Here is a 22,951-nt window from a genome sequence, read left to right as displayed (position 1 = left end):
GTAGAGATTGGCTTTCTTCTTCCGACATATAGTTCCTGGGGCTCGAACTCAGTCTGTTAAGGCTTGGTGGCAAGTTCCTTTACTTGCTGAGCCATCTTGTTGGCCCCATTTATTCTTTTATACACTAAAATAAAGCAACACTATCTCTGGGGCAAATTACTGTTACAGAAGTTACTTAGCATAGTAACTGGCCCACAGTGAGGACTTGGAAATTGGCAGGATTTTTAAATTCTTTTTTAAAAAGAATTATAAATATTGACAGGTCATTTGTTTCTCTAATTTTAAAATCTTTGAACTATACTGTCTATGTAGACCTTAGTCCCTTGTGGCCTCTGAGAATCTCAAACATTGCTAATCTGAATTGAGATATGCTCTGAATGTAGCATAAAACATTACAAACGACTGATCTCCAAGCTGGTGGATACATACATGATAACATATATACTAGCTTAGATAGCATATATCTGTAAAGTTTAATTTGCTCATTTCCTTTTACTTATTATGTAAAGTATGGGTCAGGGCTGTGGCTTAGTGGAGGAGAACTTGCCTGACATGTGAGTTCCTAGATTCAAACTTCACAAAAGAAAAAGGAAAGGAGAATGTGCAATCTTTGATTGTGGCTACTAGAAGCATTAGTATATATGTGCAGCTGGTCCTATTCTTACGGACAGCACCTCTGAGATTTAGGGCCAGTTTTGGTCCATAATACTGGCTACCCTTTAATGTGATGTGTTTCCTTGTCCTGTCTTGTTTTAAACAAAAACAGCAAAACTTTGTTGACATCTAAAGTCTATGACTCAAACACAAGGTAGTAGTTTTTGCTGTGAAAGTTCAAATGGCCAGAAACCACATCCCAGCTGTCCTGGGACCCAAGAAGATCTGTCCTCGGGCCTTGAGGGATAACAGGTGGCTTAGTTTTTGGAGCCTTTTGCCAGAACCAGAATCTATGCAAATAGGTCTCCTGAGTGAGGTATTAGGACAAATGATGATTTTGCCTGGCCTGGGGTTGTCATAGGTGTCTCATCCCGAGTAGAGACAATCCATAGTGTATTACCTGCTCAACCTATTGGATATCCACTTTAGAAACTCATCCCTTCCTGCCTGGGGCCACTATTAGTTTTAGTTCCTGTTTTCCTCCTCACTCCTAGGGGTGTCTAACCCTCACATTACTGTTTCACATAAGCCGAACAGACCTGGATTCCAATCCCCTCATTGTCCACTAACTAGCTACACAACAAATTATATAATATTTCAAAGGGTTGTTGAGAATGAAGTGGGAGAATTCAAATAAAGTGTGCAACATAATGTCTGGGTCCTATGCCTGAGCTGAGAGTGCCTAGGGGTGGTTGGAGTTAGTACTTATTCAAGGACATCAGAGTAACAGAGAACACAGGAGAGAAGGAATGGAGGCCCTGGGGTGGTTTTGGTTTTAATTATATTTGATATTATTGAGTTGCTGGGGCTTCAACTTAGAATCTCGTACATGTTAGGCAAGCACTCTATGACAGAGTTACATCCTTGGCTCTAAGAAATGTTCTTTCAACATTAATAAATACATTTTGAATAGTACCATTGCAAGGAGAAATCTGGCACTCTAAGAGGACACCTGTTCACCCAACACTGTTAGCTCCCCACATAGGTCAAAGTCTAGGCCATCCACATCCATGGGGATAGAAGCCCCGTGAACATCTGTAGGGCCAGATGCACTTTGCAGATTTCCTTTAGGCGAGTGGCTCATGTAATGACCTCTCACCTGCCTTCTTGCACAGCATCCCAATCCTTGCTAGGGCCCTAAGTTTCCTGCATTACTGTGATATCGAAGACAGTTCATCCCTGTAGACAGACCCTGAACTCATGTACCTTGTCTTGCGATAAGACGAGCATGCTCTCATCCACAGGCTTAGGGGTCCACTCAACATGATGTGTGGAGAGAACTTGGCTCCTTCCAGGGACCAGGACCTCAGCCTTATGCATATTTCTAAATGGAGAACCTGCCTGAGTCCAGTTGGCCACATTGCCACTCCACATAGTAACTCACTAGTGGAGCACATTTCAAGGCCTCTTGAATGTGACAATCACTTTAGAAACACAGCAAGCCTTCCTTTCTGGGTTAGTGTCACACCATGCTTGTCATCCTCACACTTCATTGCTTCTAAAAATCCCAACTATTTTTAGGGGGAATATTTATTATTCTAATTTATAGGCTTAAAGTGCTTAAAGAGTGCAACTTCTTTGTTTTCCTATTTGATTGAGACCAGGTCTCACTCTGTAGCCCAGGCTAGCCAAGGAATCTACTATGTAACCTATTTGAGCTTCTCAAATAATGGGATTCTGGGAAGATGCCACTGCACACACCCAGTGTGCCAAACTCTTTCTGGATTTAGCCTGCTTGATCAGGAAACTCTGCCAAAGGCAGCCTGCACAGGGATCAACTGGACTCATTCTCAAGGTAATTCTTTTTGTGTGAGGAGGAATCAGTCAATGATTTTCCATTGTGACTGTAACCGCTGTCTAGAATATTTACACCCCAGCAGTGGGGGCCCAACAAAAAGCATCAAACTGATAATGAGATGGGAAATTTATCTCATGATCCACCCATTCCCTTCCTGAAGGCCAGCATGCCCGGTACAATCTCCTTGGTCTTAAGTAGATTGTCTTTTTCTGCTTTCCCAGGGATTCCCAGGATGGGACAGGCTGGACCACACCAAGAATGACAAGAACCTGTTGCCAGTGGCGATCCTTCATCCCGGGGTTGCAGGCGATGGTGAGGATGGGTATGTGCTGCTTGAACTTCTCAATCTTCAACTTGACATTCTCTGCTAAGCGCTTGGGCGCAGGCACATCGACCAAGGTTTTGGTCAACTTGTAGGTCGTCCTCCACATATTCCCAATCTCCTCTGCAATTTCCTCAGCATTCAATAAAAAGAGGGGGCCTAGAACAAAGAGAAGTTCAGATCATGATGGAGATGATTGTCATGTGTTAATTCCCTGGACTCGAGAACAATGTCAGTTGTACTGAGAGGAGCTGAGGTTCTGGGCTTGGGCCTGGATGGAAGGGAAGCCACTGACTAGCCAGTAAAGCCTTGTCTAGACCTCCACACTATTACCTGCCATCCAAGGTAACAAGAGACTCCTGGAAGGGAGTCTGTGGAAATGACGTGAGACAGTATTAACAAAGGGCAGACTTCATGCCTGGCATATGATGGATGTACACTCAGGGGCGGGGAAGAGGGGGGAAGACTAGTTGTTTAATTAGTTTTAAATAGTCATTAAATTAGTTTTAAATGTTATCTCAGTAGTATTAAAAGGAGTTTCAGAGTGTTGTGAAATAACAGTTTGAGAATGGGAGCCCTCTAGAGTTCTAAGAATTTTAATAGGGGTTTGAAATTATTAAACCAAAAAAACAAAGATATACAAAGGGTACAGTGGGTGAAGTGAAGGCCTGAGTTTGGGTCCTCAGAACTACAAACAAGCAAGCAGCATAAAATGGTTGGGAGTGATGTCATGTGATGAGATGGAGGGAGACAGAGTGGTGGTTCTCTTAACAGCCAGTATAGTCAAGATGGGAAGATCCAGGCTCAGCAATCAGCTTTCCTATCCCCTCTCTGTCCCCTGTCCCCCATGTCCAGAAATATTAAATGAATGGCACTTCAGTTTTTAAAGTACTTTAAAACATTAGTTTCTTTCAGGTGGGCAGGTAAGGAGTTTTAGCATTTGTCTCTCACATTCAGCCCAAATCTTCCCATGGTACTGCTCCTACTTCCTGTTGGAACATTCTAGAGTAGCATTATGATACAGCTTACTGACTCATAACCACCCCAAGTCCCCAGGGCTGCCTAGATCAAATGCAACTTCACTACTCACTTACCATGTCTTAGCAGCTCAGTGTTTTTGTCACTCAAACTTATAAGAAAAAGCAGGTGCTTTCAAACTAAGTTGGGACAGAAGCCACTTCCAGGATGAGGAGTGGCCACTTTTCCTTGTGCCTACACGATGACTCCCTAGACTCCAGAGCCTAGAGTGAAGGGTGATTTTAGATGCCCCCATGGTACTCTAGCTCTTCTTAAAGCAGCACCACAGAGGAGCAGTTCTCAATCTCTTTCCTGCTTCTTGGAATCATCAGTATTACAGAAACTCTGAGTGTTGATCTTATTTAAATCCCTTAATAGGTCTCTTGCTTTTTGGTTCCTTATCTTCCCCTTATTATTAGATCTGAAAAATATAGGCTATGGGTCTCTTTATCCAGAGGGCTGGAATCCAAAGTGTAAATCTGGTTTCAGAATTGGCTGGGGAGGCCCACATCCCCACCTCCATCCCTGGTGCCTGGCAGGGCCAGAACTTGGTATACCATTCATCCACTCCTCTGACTTGTTGCTGAACTCATAGGCTGTGATCCACAGCTGCTCATAGGGAATTTTGTTGACCATCAGGGTTTGCAGAAGAGGGAAGGAGCTCTTCTCCTTCTCCAATAGATCCTCTTCCTTGTTGATCAACTGTGAAGAAAAGAGGAGGTTGTCTGTTGGATAAATTGTTCTCTTGAACCCCAAAAACCTCCATGACAAGTTCCTCAGTCCCAAGAAGGCCAAGTGGAGGAGGCAGGTGTTCAATCAATGGGCAGACTTAGCAAGAAGGTCTTTCGGCTGCCTCTGAGGACCATGGTACCTGAAGTCTAGCTCCTGGAAACTGATAATGTAATGCATGCTCTATCATCTTTGTTCTTAACACCCAGTAGACCTGTCTCCGTGTTCACAATTTCTACATGAAATCTACTTGTTCATATGACTGTTTACAAGTCTTCTTACATTAATTTGCCTCAAAAGTAGAATTTCAGTGTTTAAAAACAAAACAAAACAACTTGTTAATTGACCTTTGGAGAAAGTAGCTTAGTGGCTCCAAGTCACTAGGAAACCCAAAGGTTTTCCTAGGCATTGAGATAGCTACACAATGTCCTTTAATATCCCTGAGCACCTAATGGATACACAACAGGCATAAGCATTACCTTGTTCTAATGGCTTTGGGAGCTTCATGACTTACAAATACCTGTTGAAATATAGACAACATGTGGGGAAAAGTAGCTGAATGTATTCAAGAGAGAGGGTGAGCTAAGCAAGTAGTGCTGTTTACCTGACAGCTGTCTTATGCATAAACTAAGAACCAGAATGTTCAGCCAGCCCTTAGGGTCCCAAGTCCCTAAGATGAGGTTCCAAACCTCAAATTCTGTCAGTGCCAGATCTAGGTTCTTCGAGAGGTCATTAAGCTTTTCCACATTGTTCTTCATCTCTTCAGTAGTCATCACTTCACGCTTCCTGAACATTTCCAGCTCTTTGCTATAGCCTTCCAGTCTTGACTCAAACTCTGAGCACCTGAAAACAAAGACAGCCCATCACATCAGAATCTCCCATTTTCTGCTCTTCCCAAGTTATCATCCCAGGAAGGATTTCTCATTTTGATACTTTCCCAACTCTGCATCTATCTAAAGGCAAGCAAAGAAGAAAGAAAAACAAAACAAGTTAAACATCTATGATCCATGGACTGGAGATGAGCCATTTGGTGACTAAACATGCTGAGAAACTTTTCCTGTTCAGATAAATGCATGCTCAGATATGTATTTTATGCATTGTTTATTCATTACACCATTAGATATTTATTATTGAGGCTTGATATAGCCCAGAACTAGACATCAGAAAATTATCTTTGAAGTATGCTATTAATATCTGTATCCTCTTGGAGCATTCATTTTAGTTGGGAGGAGATCTAGACAATAATAATGGATGAGTGAGTGAGTCGGTGGATGGATGGATGGGTGGGTGGGTGGGTGGGTGGATGGAAGGATAGATGGATGGGTGGATGAATGGAAGGATAGATGCATAGGTAGGTGGGTGGGTGGATGGATGGAAGGATAGATGGATGGGTGGATGGATGGAAGGATAGGTGCCTGGGTAGGTGGGTGGGTGGATGGATGGAAGGATGGATGGGTGGGTGGAAGGATAGATAAATTCCTAGATATAAAGACAGATGAATAAATCTATAAAGATTCTTTTGATGGTAATAAATGCCTGAAGGAAAACAAAACAGAGCAGAGTGAGCAGACTGCCTTGTGTTATCTACTGTAGCTGGACTGATTGGAGAAATCTTCCCAGATCTGTCTACATCATCCATATGATCAACAAATCTGGTCTCAATTTGTTTCTTTCTTTACTCAGTTTTGGTGGGTGATCTATTGTTTAGTGGCTAGGATCTAGAGCCAGGATTGCTTGGCTCAAATGTCTACTTTGATATTTAATAGCTATGTGGTCTTTGGGCACATCACTTAAAATCTCTATACTTCAGTATACAATGAAGAAACAGTATGAATTTAATAACACTAATAAACATCATTCAGTACTGAGCTTCATTTATCACGATCACTATACAAATATTTCTTCTCATTGACTAGAATGTAAATTATACATTTTCTTCATTAATTCCACATATTCCCAACAGTTGCAGAGTGTCAGGCATGAAGACAACAATCAATATTCATTGAATGAATAAGAGAGCTTATCACCAAGAGCAGCACTACTGATGTCCATAAATTTTGTTCTTAGGTGCTTAATTCTATAATGGCAATTTTAAACATTCTTTTAAAATATTTTACCTTTAAATATTTCTTTCTCCTCCTAAGAGTATTTTAAGAGGGATACTTTTCAAGTGATTTGCTTTGCATTGTGTCCCTAATTGCACCATGCGGGAGGTAGACTCTGCTATGATCCCTACATCCTGTCTCATACATTGTATAATTGGCTCCCTCCAGTTTGGGCTAGTTGTGGTAATTCACTTCTTATAAACAAAATGTGACAAAGGGGATGGGTTGTTCCCTCCAAGAAAGTTCACAAGAAGGTTGGTTTTTTTTTCCTTTGCTTACTCTTTCAGTCTTACTCTGAAGGAAAACTACTCCCCTGTGGAGAGGCTCATGTGGTGAGGGATAGAGCCAAGGGCCAATGAGGTGCTCAACCCCACTAATAATCATGGAACAAGCCCAGAATTAGATGTCAGCCAGTGAGACCCTCGGACAAGCACACAGCCTGCGCTAGTATTCTGACTCCAGCTTCACAGAAGACCTGGGACCAGAAACGTACAACCAGACATGCAGCTGAGTGGCTCTTGGGAGTTCTGACCCAGAGACACTGTGAGATAATTCCTCCTTGGCTGAAGATGCTGTGTTGTGTTATGTCATAATAGATATCTAGTATATACAATTATATAATTTCTGCTCCTTGTAATTTTTTTCTGAGTCCTGAAACATGGCTAGTTATTAATGTTTATGGGCATCTAAGAATAGACATTTTATATTGTAGGATTTTTGATATGTTATTATGAATGGAAGGCCTTGGAAAGAGTCCCACCTCTCACTGACCTTCTCTGTGAAGCTGGTTAACTGAAATTTCAGTAATCGTGGAGAGGTTGAAATACTGCAGGTCCCAAAGTCTAATTATAAGTTCTCCTGGGCTATCTTTAGCTGTCTTGCTCACCTCTGTGTCTCACCTAATGTTCTTGTGACTAAGCCTTTTGGAATACATTAGCCTTGCAGACCACTAGCTTCTGGCAACCAAATGCTAAGACTGATGCATCTGGGCCGGCAACATGGATTTTTCTACTTTCGCTATAACTCAACTACCTGATTTCTACCAATGTATCTGAAAGTGCCTCAATTTATAACTTTTTTTTTTTGCTTTGCTTCTGTAAAAACTTTATCAGACTGTTACCAGATGGGAACAGAGATTTAGGGGTAATCCAGATCTGTGCTTCCCAAACATGGGCACTGGTTTTTAGCTCCAGAATAAATTCCTCTTACTCCCTGTGAGGCAGGAGCTGTGTTTTCATGTTGACATTAACTATCTGCAGAGAGAGTGAGAGACACACTCTGCTGGTGAGTCAAGATTACTGCTTATTCCATTATCTCTGTATCTGAGTAATTCTTCTATTTGAATTATGCACTAGGTCATGTAATTGATATGTAAGAATTGATGTCTGCTTTGCTGTTATTTTACCTATCTGAGTAACCATCTTTGAACCACTGATTCCTCCCATCCCCAATGTGCTATTAGTCAACTCCGAATTAGACAATCTTCCAGCCCATGGAGGCCTGGCTTCATCCTCTGCTTTGTCATCACAGCTCTTGTGCCTTGGTCCTTCTTGGCATTCTTCACATGGCCTAGGTGGCCACTACCATTAGGAGAGCAGAGGGAGAAGTCGGCATGCTTCTGGGAGGCCAGACAGACAATGAAGGATGGGATGTACACCACCTCTTACTGACCCTGATAAGATGCTGGTGGATGAGCATACAGGTGTAGCGGATAGACTTGGCCAGGTACTTCTTACAGACCTGGGCCTGAAGCTGTTTCTCCAAGAAGTCCCCAGTCTTCAGGCCTACATGCAATCCAGTTTCATCTTTCCTCATCCAGCATCCCAGTGCTAATGGATCACTGCCAAAAGACATTGCCCCTCAGGAAGATGCCCTGTGTCCTATTAGTCCAGTATCAGCAGTATTTGGAAGGCCTTGTGAATCTTGGCCAAGGTAAATTTGACCCTCCAGACCTCAAGTTTGTCCCAGAGCCTATGTTTGCTAATCAGCTTCAGTTTCTAATTGGGATGAAATTTCTCAAAGGGTCTCTGTGGGGGTCACATAGGTTTTATGGCAAAACAAGCATCTTGACTGCTACTAACTGATAAATATTTTCATTTTCTTTGTATTTTTTTGGTTATCCTCTGTGTATGGTATGAATGTATGTTGGCACACATATGCGTGTACAAATGCATTTTGTGTGCTCGTGCCTGTGAGGAATCATCTTGGATTTCTCTTTAACCTTAGTCATCAAAGCTGGGTTTCTTAATCAAATCCTGAGCTTGACAATATAGCCAGCTTGCTCTGGAGATCCCTGAGGCTGAAATTAAAGGTGGCTGTCACTTACACCCATGTGACATTTTATATGACTTCTGGTGATCCAGATGTCAACAAGCATTTTAACCACTGAAACATCTCTCCAGTCTCTGCATTTTTATAAGTGTGTGTGTGTGTGTGTGTGTGTGTGTGTGTGTAGTGATTTTCAGGAGCGTGTGGGCATCAGAGGACCACTTTCAGGAGTTGTCTCTCTCTTTTAATTACGTGTTCTAGGGATTAAACCCAAGTCATTGGTTATGTGTGGCAAATACTTTTACCCACAGAGCCATCTTGCCAGTTCATTATTCTTTCTATTGCATATGGTTGCATATTAGTAGCAAGATTAAATCAACTTTTATGACTTCATGGGAAACAGAAGAAGGTAGAAGAACACAGTAAAAGGTATCTTAGAGGTACAATCAGAAAACTCTAAAGCTGTTGCCAAACAATCCAGTTTCTCAAAAAAAAAAAAATTGAAAGGGAAAAATAGGAGCTGAGAGTGGCCAGAAGACTCATCGGATAAAAGAAATAGAGGAGGGATGGTGGAGTGCAATGTTACAACCATTCATTATTCAGTTTCTCATTCAAGTAATTAGAACATAAAAAGAAACCATATTACACCTTTTCTGGTCCCAGATTGAAAAATCTTCAATAACTTTCTACTGTGGTTATAAAATGAAATGCACACTCATTACTGAGACCTTAAGCATCCAATTCTCTGATTTTATAACCTCTACTGAACAACCATCTCTGAGTAAGTCTTCCTGACTGGGGAGCCATTGCCCAATGCTGTCTATGACACACCGAGCTCTTTCCTTGTCCACGTCTTCCCTCAGGCACTTCTCATCAACTATCTTCTGAAATGAGCCCTCCTCTGACTTATACCAGGTGCAACCACCATGCATGGATCACAAAGGGGAAGAAGGGCCACTGGCCTTTGCCACTCTCTCTTTGCTTGATTGCCTGGGCTGCTTACAAAGACATGCCGCTTTTGTTTCTTTCTGTTTGATTCCTTTTCCCAGCCTTTGTTTATTTTTTTGCTTCATAATAAGCTGTTATTTTAGACTCTGGGAGATATTAAAAGTATCCTAATTGTGGACAAATCTCACCAAAACCTCCAGCACCTGCCACTTGGAAAGCATAATGCTGTGTCTAAATGCCTAGGGCTTTTGTGAACCCATCCCCTCAGCCTTCTTCCCTTCTTTGTCCAAGATGCCAAAGGATCTTCCACTATGCTCCATGGGAGAGAGTAGCTCACACTCATGTGCTGTTCGCCATTTGTACTCAACATTAAATCTACAATGAGCAAGATGGGGGACAAGGTGGACTGTGCTGTTGTCTACTACAACAGCAGCTACAACTACACTACAGCTGCAGCATATCTTTTATGTTATCGAGTCTCTAAACACTGCATCTACATAAAAGAGAAAGACCCAATAAGAGTAGTTATGATTTTTTGCTAGAGGACAACAGTACACAGACATGGTGACCATATGAAAATAGTACCATCATTATCCTTTGTGATTTTGCATAATGGCTTAGCACAATGTAATGTCTGTGTTATGCTGGGGTCTAAGTGAAGATAATCGAGGGATTTAATGGTTGTGATTGGCCACAGTTCTGGCACAAAATAGAATTCACTCTGCAGAACAAAGTGAGCAATCAGGCAGTGGTGGCACACGCCTTTAATCCAGCACTTGGGCAGCAGAGGCACGTGGATCTCCAAATTTGAGGCCATCCTCGTCTACAGTGTGAGTTCCAGCATAGTCAGTGTTATACAGAGAGCCTGTCTTGAAAAATCAATCAAACAAACAAACAAACAAAAAGAAACAAAGTAAGAAACTTTAAAACTTCAGCTAAGGACTCCTAATAAGAGTAGATACAGGTTGGGCTTTAAGAATCTGGAGGAAATGGACAATTTACTTGACAGATACCAAATACCAAAATTAAATCAGGACCAACTAGACCATCTAAACAGTCCCATAATGCCTAAAGAAATAGAAGGAGTCATAGAAAGTCTTCCAACCAAAAAAAGCACAGGACCAGATGATTTCAGTGCAGAATTCTATCAGACTTTCAAAGAAGAGTTAACACCAATACTCTTCAAACTATTCCACAAAATAGAAACAGAAGGAACACTACCCAATTCCTTCTACAAAGCCACAATTACGCTGATACCAAAGCCACACAAAGATCCAACAAAGAAAGAGAACTTCAGACCAATTTCCCTTATGAACATCGATGCAAAAATACTCAATAAAATTCTTGCCAACCGAATCCAAGAACACATCAAAACGATCATCCACCATGATCAAGTAGGCTTTATCCCGGGAATGCAGGGTTGGTTCAATATACGGAAATCCATCAATGCAATCCACTACATAAACAAACTCAAAGAACAAAACCACATGGTCATTTCATTGGATGCTGAAAAAGCATTTGACAAAATTCAGCATCCTTTCATGCTTAAAGTCTTGGAGAGAACAGGAATTCAAGGCCCATACCTAAACATAGTAAAAGCAATATACAGCAAACCGGTAGCCAGCATCAAACTAAATGGAGAGAAACTTGAAGCAATCCCACTAAAATCAGGGACAAGACAAGGCTGCCCCCTTTCTCCTTATCTTTTCAATATTGTACTTGAGGTACTAGCTCGGGCAATTCGACAACATAAGGAGGTCAAAGGGATACAAATTGGAAAGGAAGAAGTCAAACTATCATTATTTGCAGATGACATGATAGTCTACCTAAGTGACCCAAAAAACTCCACTAGAGAGCTCCTACAGCTGATAAACAACTTCAGCAAAGTGGCAGGTTATAAAATCAACACAAGCAAATCAGTAGCCTTCCTATACTCAAAGGATAAGCAGGCTGAGAAAGAAATTAGGGAAATGACCCCCTTCACAATAGCCACAAACAGTATAAAGTATCTTGGGGTGACTCTTACCAAACATGTGAAAGATCTGTATGACAAGAACTTCAAGACTCTGAAGAAGGAAATGGAAGAAGACCTCAAAAAATGAGAAAACCTCCCATGCTCATGGATCGGTAGAATCAATATAGTTAAAATGGCTATTTTGCCAAAAGCAATCTACAGATTCAATGCAATACCCATCAAAATCCCAACTCAATTCTTCACAGAGTTAGAAAGGGCAATTATCAAATTCATCTGGAACAACAAAAAACCCAGGATAGCTAAAACTATTCTCAGCAACAAAAGAAAATCTGGGGGAATCAGTATCCCTGACCTCAAGCAATACTACAGAGCAATAGTGTTAAAAACTGCATGGTATTGGTACAGTGACAGGCAGGAGGATCAATGGAACAGGATTGAAGATCCAGAAATGAACCCACACACCTATGGCCACTTGATCCTCGACAAAGAGGCTGAAAACATCCAATGGAAAAAAGATAGCCTTTTCAACAAATGGTGCTGGTTCAACTGGAGGTCAGCATGCAGAAGAATGCAAATTGATCCATCCTTGTCTCCTTGTACTAAGCTCAAATCCAAATGGATCAAGGACCTCCACATAAAGCCAGACACTCTGAAGCTAATTGAAAAGAAACTGGGGAAGACCCTAGAGAACATTGGTACAGGGAGAAAGTTTCTGAACAGAACACCAATAGCGTATGCTCTAAGATCAAGAATTGACAAATGGGACCTCATAAAATTACAAAGTTTCTGTAAGGCAAAGGACACCATCAAGAGGACAAATCGGCAACCAACAAATTGGGAAAAGATCTTCACCAATCCTACATCAGATAGAGGGCTAATATCCAATATATATAAAGAACTCAAGAAGTTAGACTCCAGAAAACCAAACAACCCTATTAAAAAATGGGGTACAGAGTTAAACAAAGAATTCTCACCTGAAGAACTTCGGATGGTGGAGAAGCATCTTAAAAAATGCTCAACTTCATTACTCATTAGGGAAATGCAAATCAAAACAACCCTGAGATTTCATCTTACACCAGTCAGAATGGCTAAGATTAAAAATTCAGGAGACAGCAGGTGTTGGAGAGGGTGTGGAGAAAGAGGAACACTCCTCCACTGCTGGTGGGGTTGCAAATTGGTACAACCACTCTGGAAATCAGTCTGGCGGTTCCTCAGAAAACTAGGCACCTCACTTCCAGAAGATCCTGCTATACCACTCCTGGGCATATACCCAGAGGATTCCCCACCATGTAATAAGGATACATGCTCTACTATGTTCATAGCAGCCCTATTTATAATTGCCAGATGCTGGAAAGAACCCAGGTATCCCTCAACAGAAGAGTGGATGCAAAAAATGTGGTATATCTACACAATGGAGTACTATTCAGCCATTAGAAACAATGAATTCATGAAATTCTTAGGCAAATGGATGGAGCTAGAGAACATCATACTTAGTGAGGTAACCCAGACTCAAAAGGTGAATCATGGTATGCACTCACTAATAAGTGGATATTAACCTAGAAAACTGGAATACCCAAAACATAATCCACACATCAAATGAGGTACAAGAAGAAAGGAGGAGTGGCCCCTGGTTCTGGAAGGACTCAGTGAAGCAGTATTCGACAAAACCAGAACGGGGAAGTGGGAAGGGGTGGGTGGGAGGACAGGGGAAGAGAAGGGGGCTTGCGGGACTTTCAGGGAGTGGGGGGCTAGAAAAGGGGAAATCATTTGAAATGTAAATAAATTATATCGAATAAAAAAAAATTTAAAAAAAAAGTTTTACTTTGGGTCTATAAAGTCCAGCACAGGATATCTTAAACGCTGATTCTCCAGTTGGTGGCGCTGTTTTGGGGGGCAGTGAACCCTTTAGAAGTCTAGGCCTAGCTGATGGAAATAGCTACTAGAGGTAGCCTTTGAAGGTTATGGCTCAGCCCCTGGTCCGCGCTCTGCTCTCGCTGCTTCACTGTCTATCATAACGTGGACAGCCTCGATCACACACTTCTGAGCAGTTCTGCCTCACCTTGTCCCCATAATTGACTCAAACCCTCTTATAGCACAAGCTGAAATAAATCATTACTCTCTTACATTGTTTCTGCCAGATGCGTGGTCTTAATGCAAAAGTAACCAACATAGACAACAAAAGGTTAACTAGTTACTAGCACCAAAGGGAAGGTGTTATGACCCTTGTGGCCGAGGGGACAATAAGAACTGGAACCACAGAAAAGCAAGCATTGTTATTCAGAGCGATGCTGGTAATGGTGCCCAGGGCCAAACAGGGCAGGGGAGGAGAAGAAAGTCCTCTGGTCATGAATCCACTTCCCGAAGGACTCGCCATTGCCTGGCCTAGATCCAACAGACAATGAAAGGAGGGGCTGTAGACCGGAAGTAATCCTCTCCAGCACTGGGAAGAGACTAGAGAGCAGCGGGAGGTGGGAGAATGCTTGATATGGAACCCCAGAATTGATGTGAGTTGGAAAGTGAGGTCTGCTACCTTGAAGATGAAGGAAGCTTGTTTCCACAGAAAACAGACAAGCACATGGCTGTTGTTCAGCTTCGCTCACACAGGTTTGATGTGGAAGTCAACATTTACAGAGGGGAGGCCTGAGCTGGGCTGTCTCACTGAGCCGCTGTTGTTAGGGCACAGCACAAGCTGAGGACTCCAACAGAGTCCCTGCCCGGACTCCTCCCATGCTGTAAGTAACACTATTGCTCCTCTCAGAGCTAATGCCCACACATGGACTGCTTCCATCACACCTCATCCTTACAGTAATAATCTTATTTGTTAAGGACAGGGGCTCTCTATGTAGCTCTGACTGTCCTGGGACTCACTATGTAGGCTGGCCTCTGACTCACAAGCACCCTGCCTGCTCTTGCCTTCTGGGTGCTGGGATTAAAGGCCTGTGCCACCATGCCTGGCTATTACTGTAATAGTCTAATAGCACATCCACAACACCTTGGAGATTAGAAAGCATTTCTCAACCATCAGATGTCACTGTTAAAGGAGGAAGAAGCATGTAGTTTTGGAATGCTCACACCGTGCACCAGGTTTGATTTGGGCATAATCAGTGCATCTCACCCCAGGCCTTTAGCGTGGTGAGGTAGAGTCTAGTGTGTCCTGCTTTTCAGATGACAGGTGTGAAGCTCAAGGAAATGACAAAACATCATGAATTTCTTCACCTGACTATCAAAAAGTGGCTCTGCTTTCTGGTTAATCTTAACTGTGCAGGCCCAAGAGCTGCTGCATATATCTGCATGTAGGGGGTATGCTGGAATTCCTTGTGTTTTCCCACAAAATTCCAATTTTTCTGAAAAATCCAAACTGCATCGAAACATAATCTATGAACTTAAAAAGAAATCAGTCTGCCCAACAGGCTAAGTTTTAGGATATGAAAGACGGAATCTAGCTAGATAGGAACAAAGTTTTAGGTAGAAAAGTATTCTTAGTCTCCTGTGCTTCTTTGTCATTGGGTTAAAACATTAATTTCATAGCCAGATACACACTCATGTCTTAAACAGAGTACAGGACATGGTAAAAGTCCATAATGAGTGCCCACGGCACAGAATGAAGGGGCATACATTCTGCAGCTGCATTAGCACTGAACAGGAGCAGCTGCAGAACTGACAGTGGTTCAGCCCCCTACCATGCCTTTATTCTCCCTGTCCTGATATCTTACATCACCAGGGTAAGGCTGACACTTCCTCTCTCATTCCTGCCAAGGTTGTTATTATAAGCTACTGTTTTGTCTTTCTCTCTGTTCCATTCTCACTATTCAAACCAAGGTAGAGGGGCTCATTACAAGGAAGCAGTTGAGGGAGAGCAGTTCTGACTTCCTTCTCTACCAAAACCCTCAGTCATTGCTCACACACCTCTGTGGGGAGCTCTAGAAAGAACCAGAACTCTTCAGTGTGCGTGGTTATTTAGAAAACCTGACCTCATTCCCAAAGTGACCCCAAGCTCTCCCTGTACCTTTTAATGAGGTCCATCTCTGCCTGATCCCTCTTGCTAATGAGAAGAGTTCGGCTATTTTCAAAGACGTCTTCTATCTGGTCAGGCCAGAGGAACAGGTTGCTGTTCAGTTTGATATCTTCATCTGCAAAACATACAGAGTCTGCTGCCAGGTGCTGTTCAGGGTGTGGGGAATCAGTTCAGCAGGTAAAGGGTCACCAGAACTCGCACTTCTGTGGGGTAGCAGTAAATGAATGGGTTTCTATGAATGAATGAAAGCCAGTGTTCACTGGATGTTTAATAGAGACCATGCTAGTAGGTGGATTGCAGGGGGTGGCAGTAAATGAATGGGTTCTACGGATGCATGAAAGCGAATGTTCTCTGGGCACTTACTAGAGACCATGCCAGCATGCAGACAGTGCTATTATTCTTATTTTCAGAGATGGGAAGCAAAGGAGTGAATCTCCACGGCCATGGCTGCATTGCTCGATGACAGAGTTCAAGTCCAAGCCCAACCAATGCCAACGCCTATGCTCTAACCACTGTGCCTCGTTGGCTTCTGAGAACAGTTATAAACAGGATGGAGTTCCTCTTCTCTACCTCTTAGCACCTCACCTCATCTACAATAGTGGAAGTAACAGTTTCAATGCTGCACATACACCATGCCCATCATAGCTCTGGTTAATGATGTCCTTGTGGGTTTAGGAGGTAGAGCTCCACTGAGAGTCTGACATGTCTCCATGCAGATGATGGCACAGCATCTGAGTGTGTGGGTGACTGCTTAGGTAATCACTTTGCATTCCCAATCTTGGTCAATGCTCCACAAGACAATACAGTTCGGACCATGTAGTTCATAACTGTTTTCAGCTGGAAATGATTTCTGAAGAACAGGAATTTTCCCCTTGTAATTTAGCCCTTACTTTAAAACTCTAACTTGATCCAAGAAAACTGTTAAGAGGCTTAAAGGGCCTTGAACTTTTTTTCCTCCTTAAGTATACAGAATCAGGTTCTAGTCTAGCCCTTCACAGGTAGAACCATATTAAGATTATAGACAAATGAAATGACCAGTTTATCAAAACATTCTGCATTTGATAATAACTGTTCACGAACATCAGGCATTAGATACCAATATAGGGGACTAAAAATTACAGGTCGAGTTCCTGGATGTATGTTCTTTTTGCTCAACAAGATTGCTTTCAGGTGATTCAAATTCTTGTGTGTAGGAGTATAAATTAGTGTGTCTATGATGTGAGCATTTGGAAAGCAGCTTTCCTAAGACTAAGTAGTAGGATTGATAGGAACCTTCTTTCTCCCAAGTTTTCATTCTTAAAATATAAATACAGTACATTTTCATATTTATATAGGAACACAAGCGTGCATGAGCACATGTATGACACAGACTTACTGGGCAAGTCTGCATAATCCATCAGGAACTCAAGCCGTTCACTTGCATCTCTGAGTTGCCTCCTGAGCTTGAACACAGTGACATCACTGGATTTCTTTAAGTATTCGATGAGTGCCACTAGCTCCGCAGTGTTGGCAGGGGTCTCACTGACTTTGTCAGCAATGGTGCTGTACTGATTACAAATGCTACAGAGAAAAAAATGGTCATCATCACCATCTCCATTGACACCACTTGACTCCAATGTCACCATCACCACCACCTCTACCACCACTGTCACCATCACTTCCATCACAATCACTATTGCTACCACCACCACCACCCTTACCAACCTCACCATCATCACCACCATCACCATCACTATCACTACCACCACCACCACCCTCACCATCATCACCACCACCATCATAATGTGCATATCTGGATTTAAACCAATGTGGAGGCCCGTGTTTGATGAGAGAAATCATCCTCCTTTGCCTCTCTGCCTTCCCAGGATAATAATACAGGTGGCATATCATACCCAGATGGCATGATTGTGGGTTCTGGTGATTCCAAACTCCAGTCCTCACACTTGTGTGGCAAAAGCATTAACCAGCAAGCCATATGCACAGCTCAATTTTTTCCCTAGAACTTTTATACCTGGTATTGGTTTCCCGGTTTACATCTACTTGATACTGAATCAAACGGTCTTTAAGATTTTGGGCTCGCTCACAGAGGTCGTGATTCAGGAATATGGCATCAAGGCAGAACATGGCCAAAGGCACGGTGATGTGCATAGATGCAATTTCATTTCTTCTCTTTTTTATGCTATTGATACTCTATAGGAAGAAGCACATTCATAGTTTAATCACTATTTGAGCTCTACCCACTGCCCAGAGCCTTCCCCTTGGTCAATCCTAGTCCAACATTAATAGCTTGGTGCTTATACCAAAACACTGATTTCTCAACAAACTGACTGTAGCATATGCAACCAGGATGTGACACTCGAAGTGGCATCTCTTACCATCACAAAGTCCTCAATTTCATGTTTTTCCTTCAGGAATACACTGATGGCCTGCTCTGCCATGTAGTCCAGCAAGTCATCATACTTCTTGTATACATTTAAGTATCTTTCATGTTGAGGAACATAACACAAAGCACATACACACAGGTCAATGATTAGATGGGCAAGGGAGGAACTAGAAGAGCATTTAAAACATGAACTCAAACCAAGAAAGAACAATAGAATGGAGATATAACTAGAAAGTCAGTATTTTAGCTTCTAATCCAAATTTTATGACTTCTTTACTGCACAAATTTAGAGACGATACTTAGCTGGGTTTTTTAAGACCAGCATTGCATTTTTAAATTTTTTTAAAGATTCATTTATATATGATATGTAAATACACTGTAGCTGTCTTCAGACACACCAGAAGAGGGTGTCAGAACTCATTACAGATGGTTGTGAGCCACCATGTGGTTGCTGGGATTTGAACTCAGAACCTTCAGAAGAGCAGTCAGTGCTCTTAACTGCTGAGTCATCTCTCCAGCCCTGCATTTTTATTTTAAGTGGCTATACAAAAACATTTTATAAAGTTATCATAAACCCTAACTATAGTAAGATATGTAGAACAATTAATGCTATGCTGACTTATAGTAAATGTAAGTAAGCATCAGCACCCAGCCTTCCTTCTGACCCCCAATTCTATGCCTAGTTTTCAGATGGAAGTTTGGAATTAGGTGACCTACAGCATATGGAATTAGGTTCGTCTGTTTTCAGATCTTGCAGGGATGGTTGGGTAATTTTCTCCCAATTGGAGGAGACATCCAGGATGATCTGACTTAAATAAGTTTGGGTTAACATAAAGATGGTACTGAATGAAGAATGGCTTGGTGGAGCCCTGAGGTACACTTCCAAGTGTCAGGCCATCCCATAGACACTCTGGGACTAAAGAGAAGCCACAGCACTGCTGTCAGTGTAGGAAGAAGTGGACGTCTAAGACCCACGATCAGGGAAACCCTGACATAAAATACACCAAGGCAGGATTCCAAACATGAGACTGATTTCTACACAGATAAAGCAATGTTCTCAACTGAAGGAATTTTGCCCCACAGGAGGGTTTTGGCTACATCTGGAAACACTTTCAGTTGTCACAGCAGGGCAGTTCCTCTTGGCATATCATGGGTGCAGCTGGGTATCCTGCTAAATATCCCACCATATGCAGGATAGTCTCAGCCCCCACAACAGAGAATTCTTCCCTCAGAATTGTGAACTAAACACATTTGTATCAGATTCATTTGGTGGCAAACTGATCACTGGTTTAGGGCGATCTCATCCTGTGACTTTCAAACTTACAATGTGTTTAAAGGGAAACATTTCATGTGGAAAGCTGTCCTACATGGATGTGAGCCTACTGGTTGAGACCATTCATGGGTTTCTCTGTGTGCCGGTGCACACCTGCAATCCTGTTATTCGGGAAGCTGAGGCAAGAGGATCATGGTTTGGGGCCTAGATGAGCTACGTAAGTGAGAATCTGACTCTAAAACAAACAAACAAACAAACAAACAAGCAAGCAAACCCTGAAATACAATTAAAAGTTTCACAGCAGAAATAAAAGTTTGTTGTCCCAGATCTTGCAGGATATTATTTTTCTAAATTCCAGAAATGTCCAATGGCCCTGTGGATATGGATTTTCTTTTTTTAAAGACCAGCAGGATATACACCTGAATTTGAACCCTGGCTTTCCTATTTATTTCAGTCTAGCAGTGGGAAAGTTATACTCTCCTGTCTGTAAAATGAGGATGAAGTCAGTCAGTCATACAGTTCGGGTGAGCACTGGGCAGTGTTTCAGTGTCTCATCTGTATGTTTCAGGTGTGCGGGAACAGGGACTTCTTGGTGGTGACTAAGTAGGCTTTATAGCCAACTCAGTTCTAAAGAGAGAGTGAAGCCAACTTACTTGTAAGGTCCAACTTGATTTTTATTAAACACTTCTAAAGTCTGATTCAAGAAATCTGAAACAAGGTTTTCTTCAGGATGAACGGTTCCAAGGATCATGCTGTACCCTTTCAAATCTGGGAAGAGTATAGATTCCACCTAAAGAACAGAAGTCACTCTTAAGTGTGAACTCACACAGAGACAAGAAGCCAAAGGCTTCCAACAGAGGCTCTCACGGTGGACTCAGACTTGGTTCAGGGATGGGACTATTTCCAGTTTCACTTTCTTTCCTCTTGGCTGGTGGTGGAACTGCCCAGCTACCCCCCCTCTACCTCTCCCTCTTCCTTCTTCCCCTCTGCTTCCCCACTCTCTCCTGTTCCTTCAGCTTGTGTTCCTTCCCAGTCTCGTGCTCTTAGAGAATCCTGGGCTGCCAAAGGCTGTGGGTTTCTGTGTTTAATGCTCACCATCTGATCTGCTTAGTACTCATCACTCGTGAAATTAAATTACTATGTAATAAGCTATTCTAGGTGACGCTGAAAGTGTAAATACTATAAGGGAATAATTCATGTGTAAATGCATATGTGTGTGTGTGTGTGTGTGTGTGTGTGTGTGTGTGTGTAGGTGCATGTGGAAGCCAGAGGTTAACCTTGGGTGTTATTCCTTAGGAGCCATCTTTGTTTTTGGCACAGGGTCCCAGTATCTATGAACGGTTGGCAAGCAAGCCCAAGGGAACTTCTTGTCTTTGCAACCCAACTGCAGCCCTTGGGTTACAAGCATGTGTCACCATGCCTAACTTTTTACATGGGTTCTAGGCATCCAATGCAGATATTCAACCTTAGGCAACAAACACATTACCAATTAAGCTATTTCTCCAACAACAAGTGGCTGGCTTTGACATGTGCACTATTGTATTCTCAGGCCTAGTAAGATCTTTGTACTTTGTAAATGCTCAATAAATAGCATGGAGAAAATGAATAGTCTAGAGGTACTGCCCTCTTCCCTAGTGCTTCCTTTACTCCTTCTAATGAGAGCTGGGGACTGGGTTCAAAATTTGACTCCATCACTAACCAACACTGCACTCCAAGGAAAGCACTGCTCACTGAACCTCCCACCTGTATAAAACAGAGAGGTGCTGGGTTGTACTCTCAGCTTAGAAAAAACAAGAACAGATAAAAGAATGATGCCCCCATCTCTCTGGTACATGTCTGCATCGGTGTAGGTGTGTGTGTGTGTGCCAGGTATGGGTGTGTGCTTACAGAGGTCAGAGGTCAATATTGAGTGTTTTCCTTGATCACTCTCAACTTTATTTTTTGAGACAGGGTTATTCTTGTTTGTTTGGTTTGGTTTTTGTTTTGTAGCCCTGGGTGACCTAGAACTCACAGTGATCTACCTGCTTCTGTGCTGAGAATACAGGCATGCACCACTCACTACTCCGCCTGAAACAGGACTATTTTTTCGAGTCAGGGTCTCTCACTTAACCTGGAACTCATCTATCAGGAACTAACCAGAGAGTTCTGGAGAACCAGTTGTCTTTGCATACTCCCACCCCAGCTTTGTGTGGCAAACACTTTATAACTGGGCCATGTCCCAGTTCAAACTCTCCAACCCTTTAATAGTATATGCATGTGTGTCTCCAAGAGTATTTTCATGTGCATGGTTTCTGCAAGCTGTAGAGTCCCTTCTGGAGACTCACTACCATACCACAGGGCCTTATCTGCTTTGAAAATGTTTAGCCACTGGACTCATCAAACATCTTCAGACTGCTCTCTGAGGCTCTATGGCTTATAAATTACACATCTGCCTTTTATGAGAGAGAGAGACAGACAGACAGAGAGAGAGACATAAGGACAGAGAGAAAGAGACAGACAGACAGACAGACAGACAGAGAGAGAGACAGAGAGAAAGACAGAAAGAGAGAGAGACATAGAGAGACAGAGAGAAAGACAGACACAGAGAGAGAGAGAGACACAGAGAGAGAGCAAGTGATCTTGGTCCTCCTTTTGGGTGACCCAAAGCTTTAGACAGGTGGAGGACAACTTGTTTGCTGTAGATGTGTTATAGGCAAAGCCTGAAAGAAACAAGGCTGCCATTGGTCCAGGGCCTGGGTAAAGAGGCCCCAGGTGAGCACAGCTGACATCCCCCAGGCCTCTCAATAGATCCAATGTGAATGGGATTGCGGAGCCTGTGTTGGGAAGAAGCCTATAGTCAAAGAAATTCTTGTGGGATTGAATGTGGCGGTTCTCCTGTGTCTTGTGGACACTCTGAGATGGAAACAAGAATAATCCTTCCCTATCCAGGAAACTGTTACTCTCTATCTATCCTTTTGGCTCTCTGATTCTGCACTCTTGGTCTCTCCACCATGTTCAAGGCGTCCTCCATGCATGTCTCTAACATTGGTATTGCCTGCAATACTGAGTGATTGGATTGTGCCATTAGAGCGAAGGCTGGCCTGGCAGCCCCTTTCCATAGTCCTGTATGCACTCTCCTCATAATGAAAGGAACACAGGAGAGACATAGGGTAAACAGGGTGGATAGATTATATTTCATTGTATACATATACAGAATCCTCAAAGAATGAAAAGTTAGAGTATAAGGTAATGCAGCACCATGAGTAAGAACATGCAGCTCTTTGGGTTATATTTCCTCTCATTTCATTCATTTCATTTGATTTCTGCATCTCCTTTCACTTGAGTCTGGATTATACCAGCCTTGTCTTCCTGGCTTGTACTGCTCAGGCCCATGGCCCACAGTATTTATTTTGGTTTCCTTAAGTAACTCTTTCTCACTGATACACTTTCCTTTTTACAGCCCAAATGCTGTTTATGCTTTAAAT

At 42.5% G+C, this 22,951-nt stretch overlaps 1 protein-coding gene across 1 annotated transcript in view; it reads right to left on the bottom strand.

Moving 5' to 3' along the window:
• Dnah3 (dynein axonemal heavy chain 3) overlaps nucleotides 1-22,951 on the bottom strand; it is a 171,495-nt gene that overhangs the window by 128,846 nt on the left and 19,698 nt on the right. The window contains exons 11-18 of the mRNA XM_052175029.1: nucleotides 20,141-20,277; nucleotides 18,207-18,312; nucleotides 17,843-18,021; nucleotides 17,207-17,391; nucleotides 15,823-15,946; nucleotides 5,210-5,363; nucleotides 4,349-4,493; nucleotides 2,722-2,933 (exon numbers count right to left, since the gene is read on the bottom strand). Of these exons, the coding sequence (XP_052030989.1) occupies nucleotides 2,722-2,933; nucleotides 4,349-4,493; nucleotides 5,210-5,363; nucleotides 15,823-15,946; nucleotides 17,207-17,391; nucleotides 17,843-18,021; nucleotides 18,207-18,312; nucleotides 20,141-20,277 (1,242 nt within the window). The remainder of the gene's footprint in view (nucleotides 1-2,721; nucleotides 2,934-4,348; nucleotides 4,494-5,209; nucleotides 5,364-15,822; nucleotides 15,947-17,206; nucleotides 17,392-17,842; nucleotides 18,022-18,206; nucleotides 18,313-20,140; nucleotides 20,278-22,951) is intronic.

This window comes from Apodemus sylvaticus, chromosome 1 (assembly GCF_947179515.1).
Source record: "Apodemus sylvaticus chromosome 1, mApoSyl1.1, whole genome shotgun sequence".
NCBI classification, from domain to species: Eukaryota; Metazoa; Chordata; class Mammalia; order Rodentia; family Muridae; genus Apodemus; species Apodemus sylvaticus.
Note: the sequence above shows the minus strand (reverse complement) of the source record. Positions and strands in the feature narration are given on the sequence as shown.